Source organism: Amia ocellicauda, chromosome 12 (genome assembly GCF_036373705.1).
Source record: "Amia ocellicauda isolate fAmiCal2 chromosome 12, fAmiCal2.hap1, whole genome shotgun sequence".
NCBI lineage: Eukaryota > Metazoa > Chordata > Actinopteri > Amiiformes > Amiidae > Amia > Amia ocellicauda.
Window position 1 is genome coordinate 28552414 of NC_089861.1, and position 18366 is coordinate 28570779.

At 43.0% G+C, this 18366-nt stretch overlaps 2 protein-coding genes across 4 annotated transcripts; one reads left to right on the forward strand and one right to left on the reverse strand.

Annotated features, from left to right (window-relative positions):
- Positions 1–757: 757 nt before the first annotated feature.
- On the reverse strand, positions 758–7053 carry rbm42 (RNA binding motif protein 42). Of its 2 annotated transcripts, none has more exons than XM_066719199.1 (11): positions 6904–7053; positions 5804–5871; positions 5165–5300; positions 4912–4981; positions 4515–4583; positions 3849–4021; positions 3549–3704; positions 3102–3233; positions 2599–2716; positions 2186–2380; positions 758–2008 (listed from the first exon to the last, which is right to left on the reverse strand). In XM_066719199.1, exons 2-11 carry the CDS (start codon positions 5857–5859, stop codon positions 1896–1898), a joined length of 1218 nt encoding a protein of 405 aa, XP_066575296.1. In that variant the 5' UTR covers positions 5860–5871; positions 6904–7053; the 3' UTR covers positions 758–1895. The 2 variants fall into 2 exon arrangements, with proteins under 2 accessions (XP_066575296.1, XP_066575295.1); XM_066719198.1 differs by having other exon boundaries at positions 3087–3233.
- A 45-nt stretch (positions 7054–7098) lies between these two features.
- On the forward strand, positions 7099–13592 carry LOC136764853 (CD276 antigen). Of its 2 annotated transcripts, XR_010821249.1 has the most exons (6): positions 7099–7173; positions 10869–10930; positions 11480–11827; positions 12424–12714; positions 13195–13299; positions 13460–13592. XR_010821249.1 is itself a non-coding variant. In XM_066719200.1 (5 exons), exons 2-5 carry the CDS (start codon positions 10891–10893, stop codon positions 13543–13545), a joined length of 765 nt encoding a protein of 254 aa, XP_066575297.1. In that variant the 5' UTR covers positions 7099–7173; positions 10869–10890; the 3' UTR covers positions 13546–13592. The 2 variants fall into 2 exon arrangements, 1 of the variants encoding a protein (XP_066575297.1); XM_066719200.1 differs by lacking the exon at positions 13195–13299.
- The last annotated feature ends 4774 nt before the right edge of the window (positions 13593–18366 follow it).

The window sequence follows — 18366 nt, forward strand, 5'->3', positions numbered from 1 at the left end:
ACTGCCCTGGAAGAGAGGGGCCAGCATGCGGACAGGTGACATACAGATTATAAAAACTAAACCACTAACTAAATAAGCAGATAAACAAATGCTCTCACAAGTTCTTAGGATCAGTCAAAACAAACCAGAAATAATAAAAATAACAAAAACATATTCTTTACGAAAAACAAACATGGCTATTGTTAAATGTAGAGGTAATAGAGGTGATTCTTGGCTTATGGGAGATCACAGGGCTCTCAATGTCACTGAGGTAGAGGACACTGAAAAAGCAGGCAAACACTGTTCTGTAGAAGTAGAATAAAAAGATCAAACTGAAGTGTTGAGTTTTAACAGTATGAAGCACTTTTTGTTGCAGACAGGTGCTTGTTTGCTTAGGACTCTGCAGCCATCTAGGCTTTGGAATCTCCCTCTTTTCATGTCTGACTCTTAGTTACCTGAGCAGCTCCGTTACAAGGAACAGATGGGACCGGCTTACGGCCACCGCAGCCCTCTGGCTATTCTGACCATGTCCTACTTTTTATGAGACTATTGCCCTGAGGGGGTGAAAATAACTGTGAAAAGTGTTACCCAGCTTTACCCAGATATCAACTTTGACAGAGAGAGAGAGAGAGAGAAGATCCCAGCGAACAGGAAAACTAAAACGATGGGGGAAGAATAATATGTTGATTATGAGGAAGCTGGAAGATATTCTTCATGCTGGGGAGTTTCTGAGAGAGACCATGGGGAGGGATTGGGCAGAGGAAATTGTACACCATCATTAAAGAAAAACAAATGTAAGGACTTTATTGATAATTTCTGCATTCAAACTCCACAGCTGCCTTTAACATCTTGGGTGGCAAAAATAACACAGTCCATCCTTTGAATGGAAACGGTTCAAATGTGTACAGTGATTCGCTTACAGAAAATGACGGAAGCTTTACAAGACGATGGGAATCTCTGGGCTAGGTTGTCCCCAGGGTCAGCACTCACGATGACTCCAGGCTGCCAAGTTCAAGATGAATGTTTGCGCTGGGGTCACAGGCCTGGGCATCTCATCCTACTCAACAGAAATCAACTGTGTACTCAAGCAACTTCAATCACTGCTTCCAGGCCTTCAATCGCTAAGAGATTTCCTAGAACCCAACCAGAACTGCGGCTGTCCAGGACCAGGATTTGACCAAGACAAAGGATTTATCCACAGCTCCAATTACAATCTGTTAAAAATGAGGGGTGGAGGGTAAAATATGAAAAATAAAAACAATTTGAGAAGTAAAGTAAAACTGCAGCTTATTGCCCTGCACTGAATTCCTGGACTGCCCACACAGGGTCTGCCATTTTGGCATTTCACATCTGCCCTTATAGACTTACACTGGACCTAACCTCGTAACAGAGTAGACATAGGACCTAGCGATGCTGTGGCGCAGGCTTGGCCGGGTCTGTTCCTGGAGGGCTCACATCCAGCCGGATTTGCAGATCAGTTTGCAAAGAGCAGGAAACAAAGGGGGAGGTTGCAGTCAGTTGGGCAAGTTATGCCCCAGGGAGAAGCTCTGGTCCCGGAAGGCTATCGTCTCCATTCCAAACGATCACTAAAGGACTTTGGTTGCAGCCCTGCATAACCAGGGGCTCAGAGCGAACCTAAGGTCTTGAGAACATGAAGAAATTATGATCTGTAAAGCTTTCCGCATGGCACTTCCAGGACCAAGGCACACCACCCCCCTCTAGTTGAAAACCACAAACACATAACAAGGGCACAATTCCGACAGCGAACTTGCCACAGCATGAGGAGGGTCGCATTTTGCAGAGAGGATCAAAAACGTAGCCCTTTACAGAGACAATCAATCACTCACACTCCCTCTCTCATGCACACACACAAGCACACACACACACACACACTCTCAGTTCTGTCATTCACTCTTCTATCGCAGTCCCAGTTTCTTCTTCTCCTTCTGTTTCTTGCGCACCACCTCCATGTTGCGATCTTTCCACATGCTCTTCCTGAGCTTGATTGGTCGACTGCCCACGTATTTACCTACATCGTGGAGACAGAGAGAGAGAGAGAGAGAGAGAGAGACCGGAGTAAAAACATGTAAGGGAGAAAGTGAAGGCATCGGTTTTAAGTTAATGGAAAGGTGAAGAGGGAGAGTAAGAATTAGACGGGGGGGCATTAAGTGTTTGGAGAGAGAGAGAGAGAGAGTTCCCCCCTCACCGTTCATCTCCCTCATGGCGCGGACGTAGTCGTTGGGGTCCTTGAAGCTGATGAAGCCGTAGCCCTTGGTCTTGCCCGTCCGCTTGTCCCGGACAACCTTGGCCTTCAGGAAGGAGGGGTAGCGGCTGAACGCTCGGCCCAGGATATCATCATTCACCTCGTTCCCCAGATCTCCACAGAATATCCGGAAATCATCTGAGAGAGAAAGTATAATAACGATCTTAAATTGCTTAATTTGTCAATGCAACATAGCTGAAATGGAGATATGAATTACAGTAAATGCGGAAATAGTGACCGTAACTACTTGGAAAGAGGATCCCTCACTCTATTGTTCCAAGTAAATTGTCAAATGGACAGACTGCATTCGCAGAGGCAGGGCCCCCAACCCTGCACGACTCAAAGCTGCTGCCTACCCGAGTCCCACTCCAGCAGGCTCTGGTCCTCCCAGCTCGTCCCGGCGGCCGTGCGGATGCAGCGCTTCACCTTCTCCTGCCTGCTCTTTTTCTTGTCCTCTGTGATGACATCTAGTGGCTGTAGGGGGGGTAGAGGGGAGTCAAAGGCAACCGCATAAGCATTGGCAGAGTTCTTCACTTCGGGTTCTCATGGCACACCGAGACATTTCACTTTTTCATGCCAACGATGCTCATGATGATTTGATACAGTCACCTCATGCTGTGTCTAATGCATGCAAGGGGTCACTGCTAATCTCTTAAGAGCTGACTTCAGCGAAAGTAACAGAGCCGAGCTGCACAGTGGGGCCCCAGGACCAGTTGAGAACCACTGGGTTTCAAATAAAAATACTGTGCTACAAAACCTATACTGGAGAGCGGCCCTGAGGCCTGGGTTTGAAGAACCCTGGTACGAGTAACGGGAGTATTAGTCGAGGTGCTTTTTGCCTTACGTTCAGACACAGTACCTCTGTGTGCGTGGGCTCGGGCTCAGGCATGCTGGGCCCAATGACAGTGTCCTCAAGAGTCATCTCCTTCTCCTCCAGCAAAGACCCGACTACCGCGGCCTGCTGCTCCGCCAAGCTGGCAGCCAGCTCCTCCTGCATGAGCACAGAGCCAGAGAGGGAGAGACATACACAGAGAGGAAGGCACAGGGAGAGATGGAGAGATGCACACAGTGAGAGACAGGGAGACACACACATGGAGAAAGAGAGATGCAGACACACAAACACAAAACACTGATGTCAATTAATCATACCAATAAAGTTTTCTGAAATTTGTATTTGAATTTGAGAGAGAGAGACAGTTAAGACTGCAATCATTACTAGTGCCTGTACAAGACTGCACTGTGGTTGCTCTAGTTTCTGTTGCTCTAAATTATTTTAACCAAGATAGTCTGTTGTAAGTGGGTGTACCATGCAGGCCTGTCTCTGGGCTCGGGCATCTGGCCTCTTGGGGGCAGGGGGAGTAGTGTAGACGGTGGGAGCAGCCTGGATCACAGTAGGCGTCAGCTTAGGGGGAGCCTGGACCACCTGCCTGGGCACTGGGAGCATGGGGGCCATCCCACCCACCTGAGAGAAAGAGAAAGAGCGAGAGAATAGTTAGTTAATCTAATCACTAATGATCGTCTGATCAGTGATTTTCTATTGAGGTCTCCTGTCCCCTGTAACAGAAGGACTACCCCACCCATCCCTGAAGTGCTCAGCTCTACTCACTGGTGGCATGGCGCCCATTGGTCCCATTGGTCCCATGTGGCCCATGTGGTGCTGGGGGGGGCCTGGCATGGGGGGGCCCATCATCATGGGGGGCGGCGGTGGGGGGCGAGGCAGTGGGGGGGCCATCATGCCCTGGGGAGGGGGGCCTCGCATCATGGGCATCCGATGACCACCTGGGGGGAAGAGACAGAGAGGCATGTCTGGTCAGGAGGTCCTTCAAGTGGGTTCGTCTGTTGCTTTAACCACACAGGAGATGGGCCTGCACATTTTCCTCATTGTTTCCAGTCCACACCCTTGTCAAACTACTACACTTAAGAAGCTATACACTGTGAGTATATTTTCTCCCAAGCTATGAGGGACCACTCAGAGATGTAACCTTGAGGACACACTCCCTGCATGCACGCAAGCAAGCAGTGGCAAGAGACTTGGACAAAACTGGTTTCAGATCCTAAAAAGGTTTCGGGTAACTGAAGTTATTATTCACAACAAGAGTAACGTGGACTCTGGAGCTGTATGGAGCAGAAAAGAATAAAGACTAATTGAGAAGCGTAGTTCACATGAAGGATTAACTGGAAGACTAAAAACCAAGAAAAATATAGGTTCTGTGATGGTTCCTCCAGGGCAGAGGAGGGCGGCACATGTGGACTCAGGGCGGTGGGGACTTACCTGATCTCTGCAGGATGTGTGGGACGAAGGTGGGCCTCATCACAGCAGGGGGCCTGGCAGGGGGCACAGCTGCACACACAGACAAAAAACATTCAGACGGGTTATCATAAAAAAACGAATCTCACAGTGTAGGCATCTAATTTAGTTTGTATCACCCTTAAGAGACTGTGACATGTATATACACCATAAATATTTGATATGGGAGAAAATGTTGTCAAGACTCTTTCATCGCGGGCTCATATAAAATTTGTATTTATTAATTCACTTGATGAAACTGGTCCAATGGGATTCTCCTCCAGCCGTTTCTCATGGGGATCTTATTCAATGCCACATGTATCTGCTCTAAATGTCTAGGCTGCCCCACTTTCCATAAAACAGACTTGTTTTTGCTTTTTACCTGGCCCCACAAAGGTAGAGGGGGGGGGGCCCACGATGGCAGCTGCTCGAGCCTCCAAACTCTGTTGGACCTGGGAAAGAGAGAGAGAGAGAGAGAGAGAGAGAGATAGATTGAGAGTACTTAATTATGTGAGCAAGCATTTGAGATGCTTGTGAAGCTGTGAAGAAGGTTTTGTATGGCTGTGTGGATGTCTGTATCACAGCATCACTTGTGCACCACTCTGCTTTTTCAGAACTTGGTTTGGCAATTTTACCTGCTGGTAGGTATTGGTGGCGATGATGGGCCGCACCACAGGCACAGCGGGCACAGCCAAGGCCACGGGCACTGCATCCACCACAGGCGCCACCGTGGGCACCGCCACCGGGGCACCCAGGACCTCCTGCTCAAACCTGGACAGATAGACAGACACAGCCCTGGATCACACACATGCAAGCAACCAAAGATGAGGTAGCATTTCTGCATGACTGGATCAGAAATGTAGGGACATGGTGGACTACATCCCCAGAACCCTGGCTTACACAAATATTGGTCGTAGTCGTAGTCTTTGAACATGGTAGCGGGCCAAATGCCAAAATAAAGTGTTAAGATTCAGCACGATCGATTAGTTTAGTTCAGTTAAGGGGGTGTGCTCACAGTAAACCAAGACGAGACAGAAGAGGTGGCGTTTTTTGATGTCCTAACAAAAAGCATTTTTTGTAAAGCTGATCCAAACCATCAGCCTAACTTGAACACTAGCATTTGTATGAGGTGCCCAGCAAGTGACATCTCAAACTGAGAGAAAGTCACAGGTACAAAACACTGCCAGGGAGTACGTCTGAAATTGATCCCTGCCACAGGGGGATCCAGATCCACTGAGTGTTGAGTGTGCGTTACAGAAGTGTGAAGGACTCACAGCGCCATCTCCGCCTCCATCTCCTTCAGACGGTCTTCTCCCGTCTTGACCGCCATCTTTCCCACAGTCTGAAAAGGTAAGAACAGCTTAGCATTAATGTAGAAACACACAGGGAGACCAGAAGCCATCTGTGCCCCCCTCAGCCCTGCTCTGTTTCCTTGTAGACTGCAGAACAGCAGCTTCAGTCATGTTTTGGATGCAAGAGATACTAATCACACATAACCTGAAAACAATAACTATGAATCCTGATTCTGTGAAAATGATAGCACAAGCTGATGATCTAAACACAGTTATTTTCACTTTGAAATCAACAGCTGATGAGAATTTGAATCACTGCCCTCAAGATAGAGGTAAACCTGTAAAAAACGTGAAGTTAACAGGACCTTCAACAGCCGCTGTGGACGTGTACACACTTCACCTGTGCACTTCCACTCCAGGCCCCCCAGCAAGCATTCAGTGCCAGGCTGCTACCACCAATTACCCAATTAAAAACGAGACAAACAGAAGTGGAGGTATAAAATATAATCGCACACAAGGTAGAAAGAATCAGACGAGTTATCTAATTCTCACAGGCAGCATTACATTAACTTACACTACATTAGCTAACCCAACACACAAAACTGACCCTGCTGCTGAATATTAATACAACTATGTCGAAGAATCGTAAAAGAGGATGGGAAATTAGTGGCCAAAGTAGCCGATCTACGTTATAATCAAAACGGGGTTATAATTCGTGATCTTTATGTAGTCGGGAGTCATTTCCCGGCCTCTGACAGATTAAACGACCACGAACAAATGTAGATTGATTTAACTGATAACCACAGCCACCCAGTCAGGTCCAACATTATTTGTCATCACCTAAAGCACGACCATAGATGCCTGCACATCAATTACCGCCAGAAATGTCATTCATAATCATCACATAAACACGGAATAGATTTTAAATGATCACAACAACAACCACGTATGTCTGATAAACTTTGATTTCCAAACAGCATGATAGCGCAGTGCTGTTAGTTAGCCAGTGCTGTAGCTGCGAGTCCTCCAGCCGCATTGTGCTTCAGACCCGCGGCACTTCTCTACACTTTAGACGCCCTCACCTTCCAGATTCAACGCCAAAGATGAACCCAGACCACCAGCAACTCGCTCCCCGGTTTATTTCTTCCTGTATTAATTGTATGTATCACGACAGCGAATCCTCAGACAACATTCATCCAGGGCGCCCAAATATCACGTCATCGATAGGCGCACACGAATGGCCTCTTTCCGCAATTCTTGGCTCCACCAATGGGATGTCTCTAATTCTGTAGCACTTTAGCCGGCTCAAGCATGTGGTCTGTCTTTAACGTGTCGCCAGCGTAAGGTGGATGGTGAGTGTAGTACATGTGCTCTGAAATATTAAGATGCAGGGTTCGTACAGGTGCTTGAACTCCTTGAAAATGCTTATCACTGTCATAATAAATCTGCAGTCTGATCGCCCATCGCTCTTTCTGTGCGCAGTCATGTGTCGAGCATGAGTTTTGAATTTTTCTTTGTGTATTATTAAGACTTAAAAAATAGTGTATAGGTTTTCTACAAGTATAATATAATAATTGTGCTTGTGTATTTCAATAATCAAAGTAAATTTGACAAACTAAACATATAAAAATACTGGAATACGACAGGATACGCCTTTATTTTTTAGCAACCAAGAGACGGAATAATAAGAATAACTTGCATATGTGCATTCGATTGATTATTGTACACGAAATACAGTCAATTAACATTGATTTAATTAAAATTAAATTAGTAGAAAGATAGATCGATAGAATATGCTTTTTCAGAGTTGCAAAGCAACATGATTCCATAACATAAAGCCCGTCACCGTTTACTAGGTTAAGGATATAGGAATTTACACTTGTTTTGAAGAGAATAAACATGATGCTGTTTTGACAGTAACTGAGCATAATGAATGTACGCTTCCAGTAACAGTGTAGACTCAGCAGGAGACAGGACCGGGAAGTAAAGTCACTGACACAATGTTATTAATCAATTATTATTGTTTAAAACACTCCCATAAACATACATTTTTAATTATTTTCATAGTATTAGGAACAATTCCCAATATAATTTTGAATACATATTTTTTCCATCTAGTTTTTTATTTTTTAGCTTCTCAAGCCTAATCAACTTTCTCAAACTTTCTTGAACTTTGGTTAACATCACTCTGCATCCTAAGAGCTATTATATTGATCAATTTGTATTATAACCATTTATACATACATGAATTTATTTATTTGTAAGATCTGTTTTTTTATAGCACTCTATAAACACTATGATTCCATTATTATTCATTATTTAAGACTCTCTTAATCTTATTCTGTATTGTGCAATACAAACGTACAAATAAACACATACTAATTTATATCCAAAGTTCGGGTACTAGTTTTGTTGGGCATGTTTTGTTGGCCTGCAGTATCTCAAACTACCCTTATTTATCATTATTTATCTATTAATTTCCCAAAGTATCTTGAGGACTTTCACTGATACAGAAGACTTATTTTTTCATTTGTCTTCAGGCCATTCGGCTCAGACTAGATTGTATTTTGCTTTTTTTTTTAAATTAATGTTCTAAGTTAGTTAGCTTTAGTTTCTCATTTCTTACCACTGTATATTACATATAGTTTCGAAGGTTTCGTTTGTGTCCTATACACAGATTATTTCTTTTCAGTCATATTGTTTAACTGATATAGTGTACTATGAGTGATAGACACTTAGCTTCTATTCTTTCATTTACTCTTACAATCTTATTTTTTCTGTCTTTGGCCATAAGTCAGGCTTCTGTCTTCATTACACATGTAAAAATCCTGTCTTGTAGTACCATTGATCATTCCCACCGATTCTCAGGTACTGCTTATTCACTTCCAATCATAACAGCAACACATAAATACAAACAAGAAGAGTGATATACTCACAAACACAAAGATGTCCTGCTTCAGATGCCACACATCAGCACAGCGCAGTATTTTAGTACAGCCCAATTTAGTAAATACTATTAGTCAGCAGCTCTTGGTTACAGCACTAAAGTATTTGGAGTCTGTTCACCTAATTCTAACAGCCCTCTAGTCCATCACCTCTGGACTAGGATAACAGCGCTGTCAGTGCAAGATGGTGGATCCTCTGCAGGACACGACTTTAGACACTTAGTTTCTCCTGCATCAAGTCTCAACTGTTACGAGCAAGATACAGTATCGTACTTTGATACGCCAACTGTTACACGTAAGATCCAGTATCGTACTTCGATATGTCAACTGTAACACGTAAGATCCAGTATCGTACTTCGATATGTTGCAATTAATGGCAATTAAGAGACTACTCACAATTTGCAAGGATACAATCAGGGAGCAGTTCTTAGGGTATAGCACAAAGGCAATTAAGAGACCACTCACCTGATTGTATCCCGGAACGAGCCCCCATTTGTTAAGGTACAAAGCTTCAGTTGAAGCAACCCTTCGGGTCCCAGTGAATCAGGCACCCCAGTTTGCGCTTCCAGTAACAGTGTAGACTCTCGGCAGGAGACAGGCACGGGAAGTAAAGCCACTGACACAATGTCTGTTCGTTTATCTTCATTTATTGAACATTTCACACAGCCTTTTATACATCTACAAGCAATATTACAAAGGAGGTTCGGGGCAGTCCCGAACCTGGATGATATTGTCTTGGCATATGTCCCGGGGCAGTTCTGAGACACGGGAAGCAATAATTGATAAGGTATTCTTTCTAATTGGGGAAACAATATTTCATCCAGACATGGAAGCACTGGTATTAAGGACACAGCACACACTATACTGATAAGAACGTGTTATATATAATTATCTCTTATCTGTCACACAGATAAGTCTGAGCAGAGAAATCATAATAAGAACAAGGAAACACTTATAAGAGCAAGTTTTAACTAGTATCTTACTGGAAAGCAATTTTACCCCAACACTGAATATACATGGATTGACTCATAGAGCTTTGTTATGCTCTATTTTACATTTGCTCATTGAATGTACTGTAAGTTCAATGAAGAAAAGTATTGATTAAGTTTTTATGTTTTGCATGTTTAAAACAATTGTCACTAAATCTTTCATTCAAACTGAAGTTACTGTGTACTGGTGTTCACTAATTTTGACTGATTTGCAAGATTGATTTATGTTGATTTAATATCAACTTGATTTAAGCCACAGGTGCCAAGTGTACATGAAGGCGCTCATGAAACATGTTTGGTGTTACAGTATAATAACATCTAATAGTGTGGTGAAATTATAATTTAATGTGCATAGTTCAGTGCAGCAAAGTGTGCATTTTAGATGAGAAGGTTTAGTTTACCAAGGTTGCGAGGTGCTGGAAAAGCTTTGACCGTGCACTTTGAAAGTACTTGAAAAGTGCTTGAATTTGACTTTTGAAAAGCTGTATGAACCCTGAAGATGAATGGCAAATGCTTTTTTAATCACTGTTTCTCTAACTAATCTGTCCACTTTTGAACCTTTTTTCTTTGGAATATGTTGAAGGAACACACACATGCTGGTCCCGGGGAGCAGGTTAGCCAAGTAGTGGGTAGCTACTTGTATAAGCAGCTTGCACAAATTTAGTACATATCCAAAGCAAAATATCACAGTACATAGAAGGATGGTTTGTTTACTTTATAAATAATATAGGAAGGTCACCGAATCAAATCGCGGAACACAGTTTTTGAAGTGCATGTAGGCTAGCCCAGTGTTTCTCAAACCTGTCCTGGAGTACCACCTACCCTGCTGGTTTTTGTTCCAACCAGCTCTTGATAAATTAATTGAAAGCTTAATTAAAGTAATTTGATTAAATTTGACTATTAAAATTGTGTAACTGATAAAAAGTCGGTTCCTTAATATTTCCCTCAAACAATTTTATACTTAACTTAAAACCCCTACTGTTAAAAATAATTAAAAGGCTCTAATTAGGAAATTATTTGTTCACTTAAGGGTTCAATTAAGTCATTGAGAGCATTCATTTAGAATGTTCACCTGAATGACAACAACTGTATGTGTGGTTTGCTTTGTTGCAGATGCACATTGGTCTGGAATATTATGATAAAACTGCTACTCCACTGCACAGTACTCCTTCAAGGTAACCAATATTCAACACTCTAGCTGTCAGATTTACTTTCACTGCTGGTCTAATAATAATTGATTAAATACTTGCTCACTAATCACCCTCCTTAATAATAAACACAATTCATAGGTCATGTGTCCTCTGGCTCCTTTCTCCCACCAGCCAATCAAGATCCCAGTGTTTTAATTAGGCTGATTAGGTGATTAACTGGATTCAGTAAATCATTCTCTCCAGATTATGTTACTAGTAGAGACACTTGTGATGTGTTTTTAATATTGGTGTAGCCACAAACTGTAAAAGACCTTAAAATAATGTGATATGTGTCTAATTGATCAAATAAATTGACTGATTAAGTAATTGAGAGCAACACCCAAAACAACACTGCACCCGTACAGAAACTGAGTCTGAGACCCCTAGCATAGAGAACTAATTTGTCACGCATTTATATCATGACACACTTCAGTTGTCTGATATTCTCATTTAAAAGTGCTTTTGATATTTAGTTCAGTTGTCTGATTCAGTGTTGCCCTGAATTACTCTCTTCTCTCTCCTCTCCTCTTAAAGTGTCTGCTGCAGTAGGGCTGCCCAGCTCCCCCGTGGTGGTGGTTCCAGGCAGTGACGTCACCCTCAGTTGCTCTTTCCACTATAGTGAAGCTGATGACCCTGGCAGAGTGGTGCTGACCTGGCAGCGAGGTCATGAGGTTGTGCACAGTTTCTATTACGGCACAGATCAGCTGAAGGAACAAAGCCCCGCCTACAGGGGGCGCACACAGGTGTTCCCAGAGCAGGTGGCCGTGGGTAACGCCTCTCTGAGGCTGAGAGACGTGCAGGGAAGTGACCAGGGCACCTACACCTGTGCTGTGGCCAATGAACAAGGAAGCAGCCAGAGAGACCTGCAGATCCTAGTGGCAGGTGAGTGTTACCGGCTCATGCCTTTATCCTAGGTGCCTTAAAAAAAAGATTGTTTAATCTGTTGTAATACTGGAGGACAGTAAGGCAGCACAAAGGCAGAATGACAGCATTGTCCTCTGGAGTGCACAAGTCCTCTACGTGCTGTACCAAGACAGATTGAACATGTTTATATACACTGGGTATGTGGGGGTAGCAGAAACAGCATCGTGTGATATCAGCCAAACTTGGGGTGTGTTACATGACTGGGCGGCTCTGAGTGAGTGTGCTCAGAAATGACTCCATTTAAACTCCTGAGCGCTCTGATGCTCCAGTGCCACTGTTAAAATGGGGATTCATAATTCTTTGCTTTGAGATAATTTGTGAGGTTACAGTTGGTGAAATGTGCCAACACTGTATCTTTGATATTGAATTCCTACAATCAGGAATGTTGACCATAGCTTGATAATGTTTTCCCAGCAGGCCTTCCCACATCGAAAACATTCAGTGGCACTCTGAGCAGCTCCCAGAGCAGAAATGAGGACTGCTAAACTGATTGTTTTACTGAGCCACTCTGCGCTGCTCTGTGAGTTAATGCACCCACTGATATCCCCCTACAGCGGAATACGAAGAGCCTTGTTTAGTGATCAGCATGTCTAAGCATCCTGGCCTCCTCATGCTGGAGTACTGTGCTCAGGGATACCCGCAGGCCACTGTGCTCTGGCTGAACCAATCTGGAGGTGACATCACGGAGCGCAGCCACACCAGCCAATGGGAGAGCAGGGGAGGGTTGCTGGAGCTGTGCAGCCGTCTGACAGTGGAACAACTGGCCAATCAGAGCTACACCTTCCAGCTGAGCAACCCTGTGGTCAATCAAACCGTCAGGAGGATTGTGGCCATAGCCAGCGGAGGTGAGAGACGCTCCTACTGCACTGCGGGGGGCATAGGAGAGGGTTAAGGTAGTTTAAATGCAGTACATATTTGTGTCATAGTGATATACCGACAGCACAAAAAACATGACACATGAGCAGGACCAGGTGAAGCACAGTGTTCTAGGGAAGTGGCTCCAAACACCAGATTTTCATCCTGCACCCCACCACATTATTCTCCAATACAAACTGTAAAAGTCCATCAGCATATTAAGAAAATAATACAGAGTGCTTCAGGTCTTCTATATTGATCTGGCCTTTTTATGGGCAATTACATTTCTTCCTTTGTTCGAGGGCATGCAAGTTTGTTTTACATGAGGTAAAATATATGTGGGCTGTGAAAATCGTATACGCGATACTCTGATACCACAAGCAGCCTGGTCTATTTCCAGTTGCAGTTCAGACCATTTTAAGCTTCTGAGTTTGGTTTCGGGTGAAAGATTTCCATATTTTTGATTGCAGTTGCTGTATTGGCCAACATCTCTGAAATAGTTTGACATGTGGAACAGATTGACCTGTAGTCCAGTCCATGACTGACAACATTCAACTCCAGAGTGGATCATAAAGGCCAGTCCATTATTTGTTTTGGTTGTTAGTCATTGTGAAGGTGTTCCTGCAGATGTCTGTCCAGAAGCTGGTGTAGGTGTGGATGGCCAGATCTTTTCCCCATTTCCCCATTAATGAAGTTATTTATTGCTGGTTTATTTCTATTCTTCCTTACCTGCAGCTGTCTGTGCATCTGAAGCAAGATCATATCTGTGTGATCTGCTGCTGCTGCTGCTGCTGCTGCTGCTGGCCGGCCTAATTCAGTGACCCACAGAATGGAGAAGGCAGAGTAATACAGAATAAAATGATAATTGTCTGTTGTTTTCTCCCCATTCACTTCCTCCTTCCTACTTCCTTCTACCCTGCCAATAATATCAATATAAATAAGATTAACTCAAAACACATCAACATAGGATTATTATAGGATGCATTATAACATGTAAAGCATTAGGAATCCAGCATTCATTCACTATTGATTACATTATAATGAATTAAGTTATTTATTTCTGTTTATTTATTTATTTATTCTCTAGAAATTTGTCGTTTGTCTTTTCAAGCACAGCAGCGTGGCATCTATCACACATTCAATTGGGGGGGGGGGGTGCCCTGAGTTACTAACGCTAACCTCCAACCTCAATTTAAATCTCTGTGTTGATGTTTGACATAGCAGAAGAAACTGATGATATCACCCATGATATAGTTATAGTAATAATCTTCATAATAGTAATAATCATCATCATCATCATAATTACAAGAAAATGCACAATCAGAAAGAAGTTCAATATTTGTTCTGGTCACTCAAATACCTTTTTGAAAACAAAAATGAAACAAACACAAAATAATTATGTAATGAAAAAAAAAAAAAAAACATTCAGTAAACATGCAGGTACTCTCCAAGGTAAATTTACCAAAAAAACAACAAAAAACATTCAGTTTATAATGAACCTAACAACTGAAATTAACAATGTATCAGTGGAAAAACCCCTCTGACTATTGCCAATATTGTGGCTTCTTGTACAACTGCCAATCAGCAAGGGGAGATTGGCCCTGGGTGGTGGTTTTATGGATGATTTTCCAATATGGACCTTGGTCAGACAGAAGATAATTAGGAGTTCCCCATGTAGTGAATATTTCCTTTGTTAAAACACGTGCAATAACAGCTGCCATGGCTTTGCGAAGAGGGAAGAACTCGACCCATCTGGATTAATAATCAACACATACAAGTGTACATTGGTTTGTGAATTTCGTGGGAAAGGGCCCATCAAATCCAACCCCATCATCTCACATGGTCTGTTGACAATGGTTTGTTGCAATTTGCCAGCAGGTTTTCTGCTTTCAGATTTGTGTTGTTGACACACTAGACAATCCTTGACATATTCATTCACATCTGACCACATCTTTGGCCAATATGCTACAGCTTGCAGCCGTGACCACTGAGAGGATTGTCGTGGTAAGCGTGAATGACCTGGATACGCAAAGAAAGAGGAATGTAGATCTGAGCTCAGATCTTGTATGAAACACATCCTACTCACACAATCGACACATCATACAAATTTCAACCCATTTGTGACCTCAACCTGGCAATCTACAACCCAGTTGCGCTGTTGAGATCTGCACAGGTAGTAGAGGCAAGTTGAATCAAGCATCACTGGTAAATTTAACAACAGCTGGATGGAAGAATTTAATTTCATATCTTGAAGCCATATCAACAAAGCCCATGCCTTTTGCAAAATGTGGATGGATTTTGATACTCAAATGTTGGCAAAACATTGGTCACTGGACCAAAAAGCATGTGCACTTAAAGTGCAATACAAGATGTGACGACCACTGGACAATATACCGTCGGCTTCTAAGGAATAACTTTAAATAATAATTTTAAAAATCTGGAGGTAAGATTTTTTTTTTAAATGTGTGCAATTGTAATACAATTATGCTTGACGAATTTTTATCACAATTATAATAAATACGATGTAATAATTACATATTTTTATGAAAGCATAATTAAAAAAACAGCAGCACAGAAATAGTAGAACCAAAAATGTCACTGATACGATAATTTATTACTGCAAATACAAACTATCTTAATTTAATATACATCCACGTAAATTACAAATAGTTCCTGTGCTGCCTAGCTGGTTCTGTGACGTTAACACAGATAGAACAAAATAAACTGTAGTCTTTATAAGCATTGAACGTACTTACAATTTGCAGACAAGGTACCTATTTAAGTTTGAATGAAAATAGGTTTCACTATATTATTATTAATTAATTAATTTATTTATTTATTAGCAGATGCCCTTGTCCAAGGTGACTTACACTTTATACATGATTAGCAGGAAACTGAAACCAAGTCCTGCATTAAAATGACTAAACGTGATACACCTTCTTTGACATTAACACATTATTGATATGTCTGATTTATGTCGGTTTGTAAAAAATGTAAGGGTATCAAGATCAGGCCCGACGCCACGAGGGGCAAAAGGGGGAATTTTGTGCCCTCTCATAATATATTTTGATCGCCAGCACCATCCACCTCCCGCTAACCGCACAAAATGCAAAGTATAACTATAAAAGATAATTAAACTCGCAAATTCTAATTACTATTTTAATTGTTTGAACTGTGGATACAAATAAACAATTCCAATCCCTCATCCATATTAGAATGTGTAGTACATTTTGTTTAACTTCTTGAACTCAGCTGCTTTTGTTTTTAATAAAGAAAAAAAAAACATTCCAAAAGTAATCTAAAAATATTCTGATTACGTTACTGGTTTGGAGTAATTTATTGGATTAGGTTCCAGAGTATTTTCAAAACCAGGTAATTAGTATTCTGTAACGGAATACTTTTTAAAAGTAACCCTCCCAACCCTGGCTAGTAGATATGTATTTTAAATTACACAACTTGACTCCCTTGATGTATTACTTACTACAGATTTGTAACTGCAAACAACATTTTTTGCCTTTGTATTTTTAATTTACTTAGCAGACGTCTTTAACCAGGGGAAGTTAAAGTTGAATCAAAATACTTATGGACGCATTTATTAAGCCAGTCCTTAATGTTTTAGGGGGAAACCCAGATCTGCTTAATTAATTAATTAATTAATTTAACTTGTAAATGGGCACACGTTAACTGAATCTTGTTCGCTTTCACACTGTTTTGTCTCTGCCGGGCTGTTATACAACAGACCTGCACACCATTCACAGGACAACAGCCTGAAACACCATCCAGTTTTTCATAGAATATAAAAAAAATCGTTTGCTACCGATACGATTATTATCCTTCAGTTTATTGTTAACTGAACGGCGAACCAGAGTTCCCGTCCCGGTCCCGGCCGCCGCCCAGCCCGAGGTCCCAGTTCCGGTCCCGGTCGCCACCGACAAGCTAGCACTTTTGCCCCCCATGGTCTGCGAACCAGCACCCACGCCAGCCTCGCCTGTCCTACCACGGATCTGCCCTCTGAGCCTTCCGCGGCTTCCACGCATTCCGCGGCTCCGCCCTCTTCAGGTCTTCTCGGCTCCGCCCTCCGAGCCTCCACCACCTCCTCCGCCTGATCCGGACCCTGCCTCTGTCCTGTGGTCGCCTCCCAGACCTCCGTGCTCCTTTGCTCCTTGTGCTCCTTGTGCTCCGTGCACTTTGTATTGCGCTTATATTTTGTAGGTCGCCCTGATTAAGCCCTGACCTGTTGAGGCATGGACTCCACTAGACCTCTGAAGGTGTGCAGTGGTATCTGGCACCAAGACGTTAGCAGCAGATCCTTTAAGTCCTGTAAGTTGCGAGGTGGGGCCTCCATGGATCAGACTTGTTTGTCCAGCACATCCCACAGATGCTCGATTAGATTGAGATCTGGGGAATTTGGTCAACACCTTGAACTCAAGTCAACACCTTGAACTCGTGATTCATCAGACCAGTCCACCTTCTTCCATTGCTCTGTGGTCCAGTTCTGATGCTCACGTGCCCATTGTAGGCACTTTCGGCAGTGGACAGGGGTCAGCATGGGCACCCTGACTGGTCTGCGGCTACGCAGCACATCAACTTTGAGGACAAAATGTTCACTTGCTGCCTAATATATCCCACCCATTGACAGGTGCCATGATATCGAGATTATCAGTGCCATTCATTTCACCTGTCAGTGGTCATAATGTTATGGCTGATCGGTGTATACTGTTTGTAAAGCAAAAATAATAGGACACAACTGACATTGAATTACGTTTCCCTGTTCTGTGTCAGTTGTCAACGACGCACCTTTCTTCAGGACAGATTCACTGGGTCACTTTGCTGTGAAGTTTCACCACACTACTCTCCTCCATCTTGTCTTCATTCATTGTGCATTCATCAATTTTTTTTTTTATGGCAACACGCAATGCACATGGAATTTATTTTCCATATCTTGTATAGGCACATTCATTCCAAAACAAGGGTGTCGCTGAAAAGCACAGCTCTGCACAGACTCAGACATGTGCGTTCTCGGAGTGTTTCTGTGGGACGCCACTAAGCCTTGCTTGCAGACATCTGTGCAGCTGAGAAGCTTCTGCAGGAGGCGAGCTGTGGCTGTGAGATAGAAAATTATGCAGAAATCAAGAGGGACGTGTTAAGCTGAATGAAAACTAATACTGCCCCCTTGTTAGCGGAGGCGAAGGTCAACTTTCATTACACAATGAAGCTGGTAACTTTCCCCACCCCCCGGACAACACTTCGGCGGCTTCCCTCTCCAGGACTGTACCATTTATTGGCTTGAGCACATGCCCCCCCCAAATTGTCTGTGCATGCCACTGATCGCTACGTAGAGTATCTCTACGTTGTACACCAATACCTGAGCTTTATGCACTTCAGCTAGCATGCTCTATATATCCTGTGCTTTAAGCTTTTAATTACACTTAAGCGTTTGGGCACTGAAGACACCAGGCTGTACAGGCCTTCGTTGCCTTATTTTGCGCCTCATAATGCGCCACATATTCTCAATCGGAGACAGGTCAGGACTGCAGGCGGGTTTACTCAATCATGCGCTTGTAATCTGGGCAGAATGTGGTTTGGCGTTGTCATCCTGGAAAATACAGGGACGTCCCTGGAAAAGACGATGTCTGGAGGGC

Bases quoted from the DNA above. Each gene is read 5' to 3' on its own strand.
- rbm42 (XM_066719198.1), bottom strand. From the start codon at position 5,859: ATGGCGGTCAAGACGGGAGAAGACCGTCTGAAGGAGATGGAGGCGGAG. The intron at 5,301-5,803 runs GTGAGTCCTTCA...CTATCTGTCCAG, and splicing joins ATGGAGGCGGAGATGGCGCT to GTTTGAGCAGGAGGTCCTGG. The intron at 4,584-4,911 runs GTAAAAAGCAAA...CTGTGTGTGCAG, and splicing joins CTCTACCTTTGTGGGGCCAG to CTGTGCCCCCTGCCAGGCCC.
- LOC136764853 (XM_066719200.1), top strand. From the start codon at position 10,891: ATGATAAAACTGCTACTCCACTGCACAGTACTCCTTCAAG. The intron at 10,931-11,479 runs GTAACCAATATT...CTCCTCTTAAAG, and splicing joins CTGCACAGTACTCCTTCAAG to TGTCTGCTGCAGTAGGGCTG. The intron at 12,715-13,459 runs GTGAGAGACGCT...CCTTACCTGCAG, and splicing joins TGTGGCCATAGCCAGCGGAG to CTGTCTGTGCATCTGAAGCA.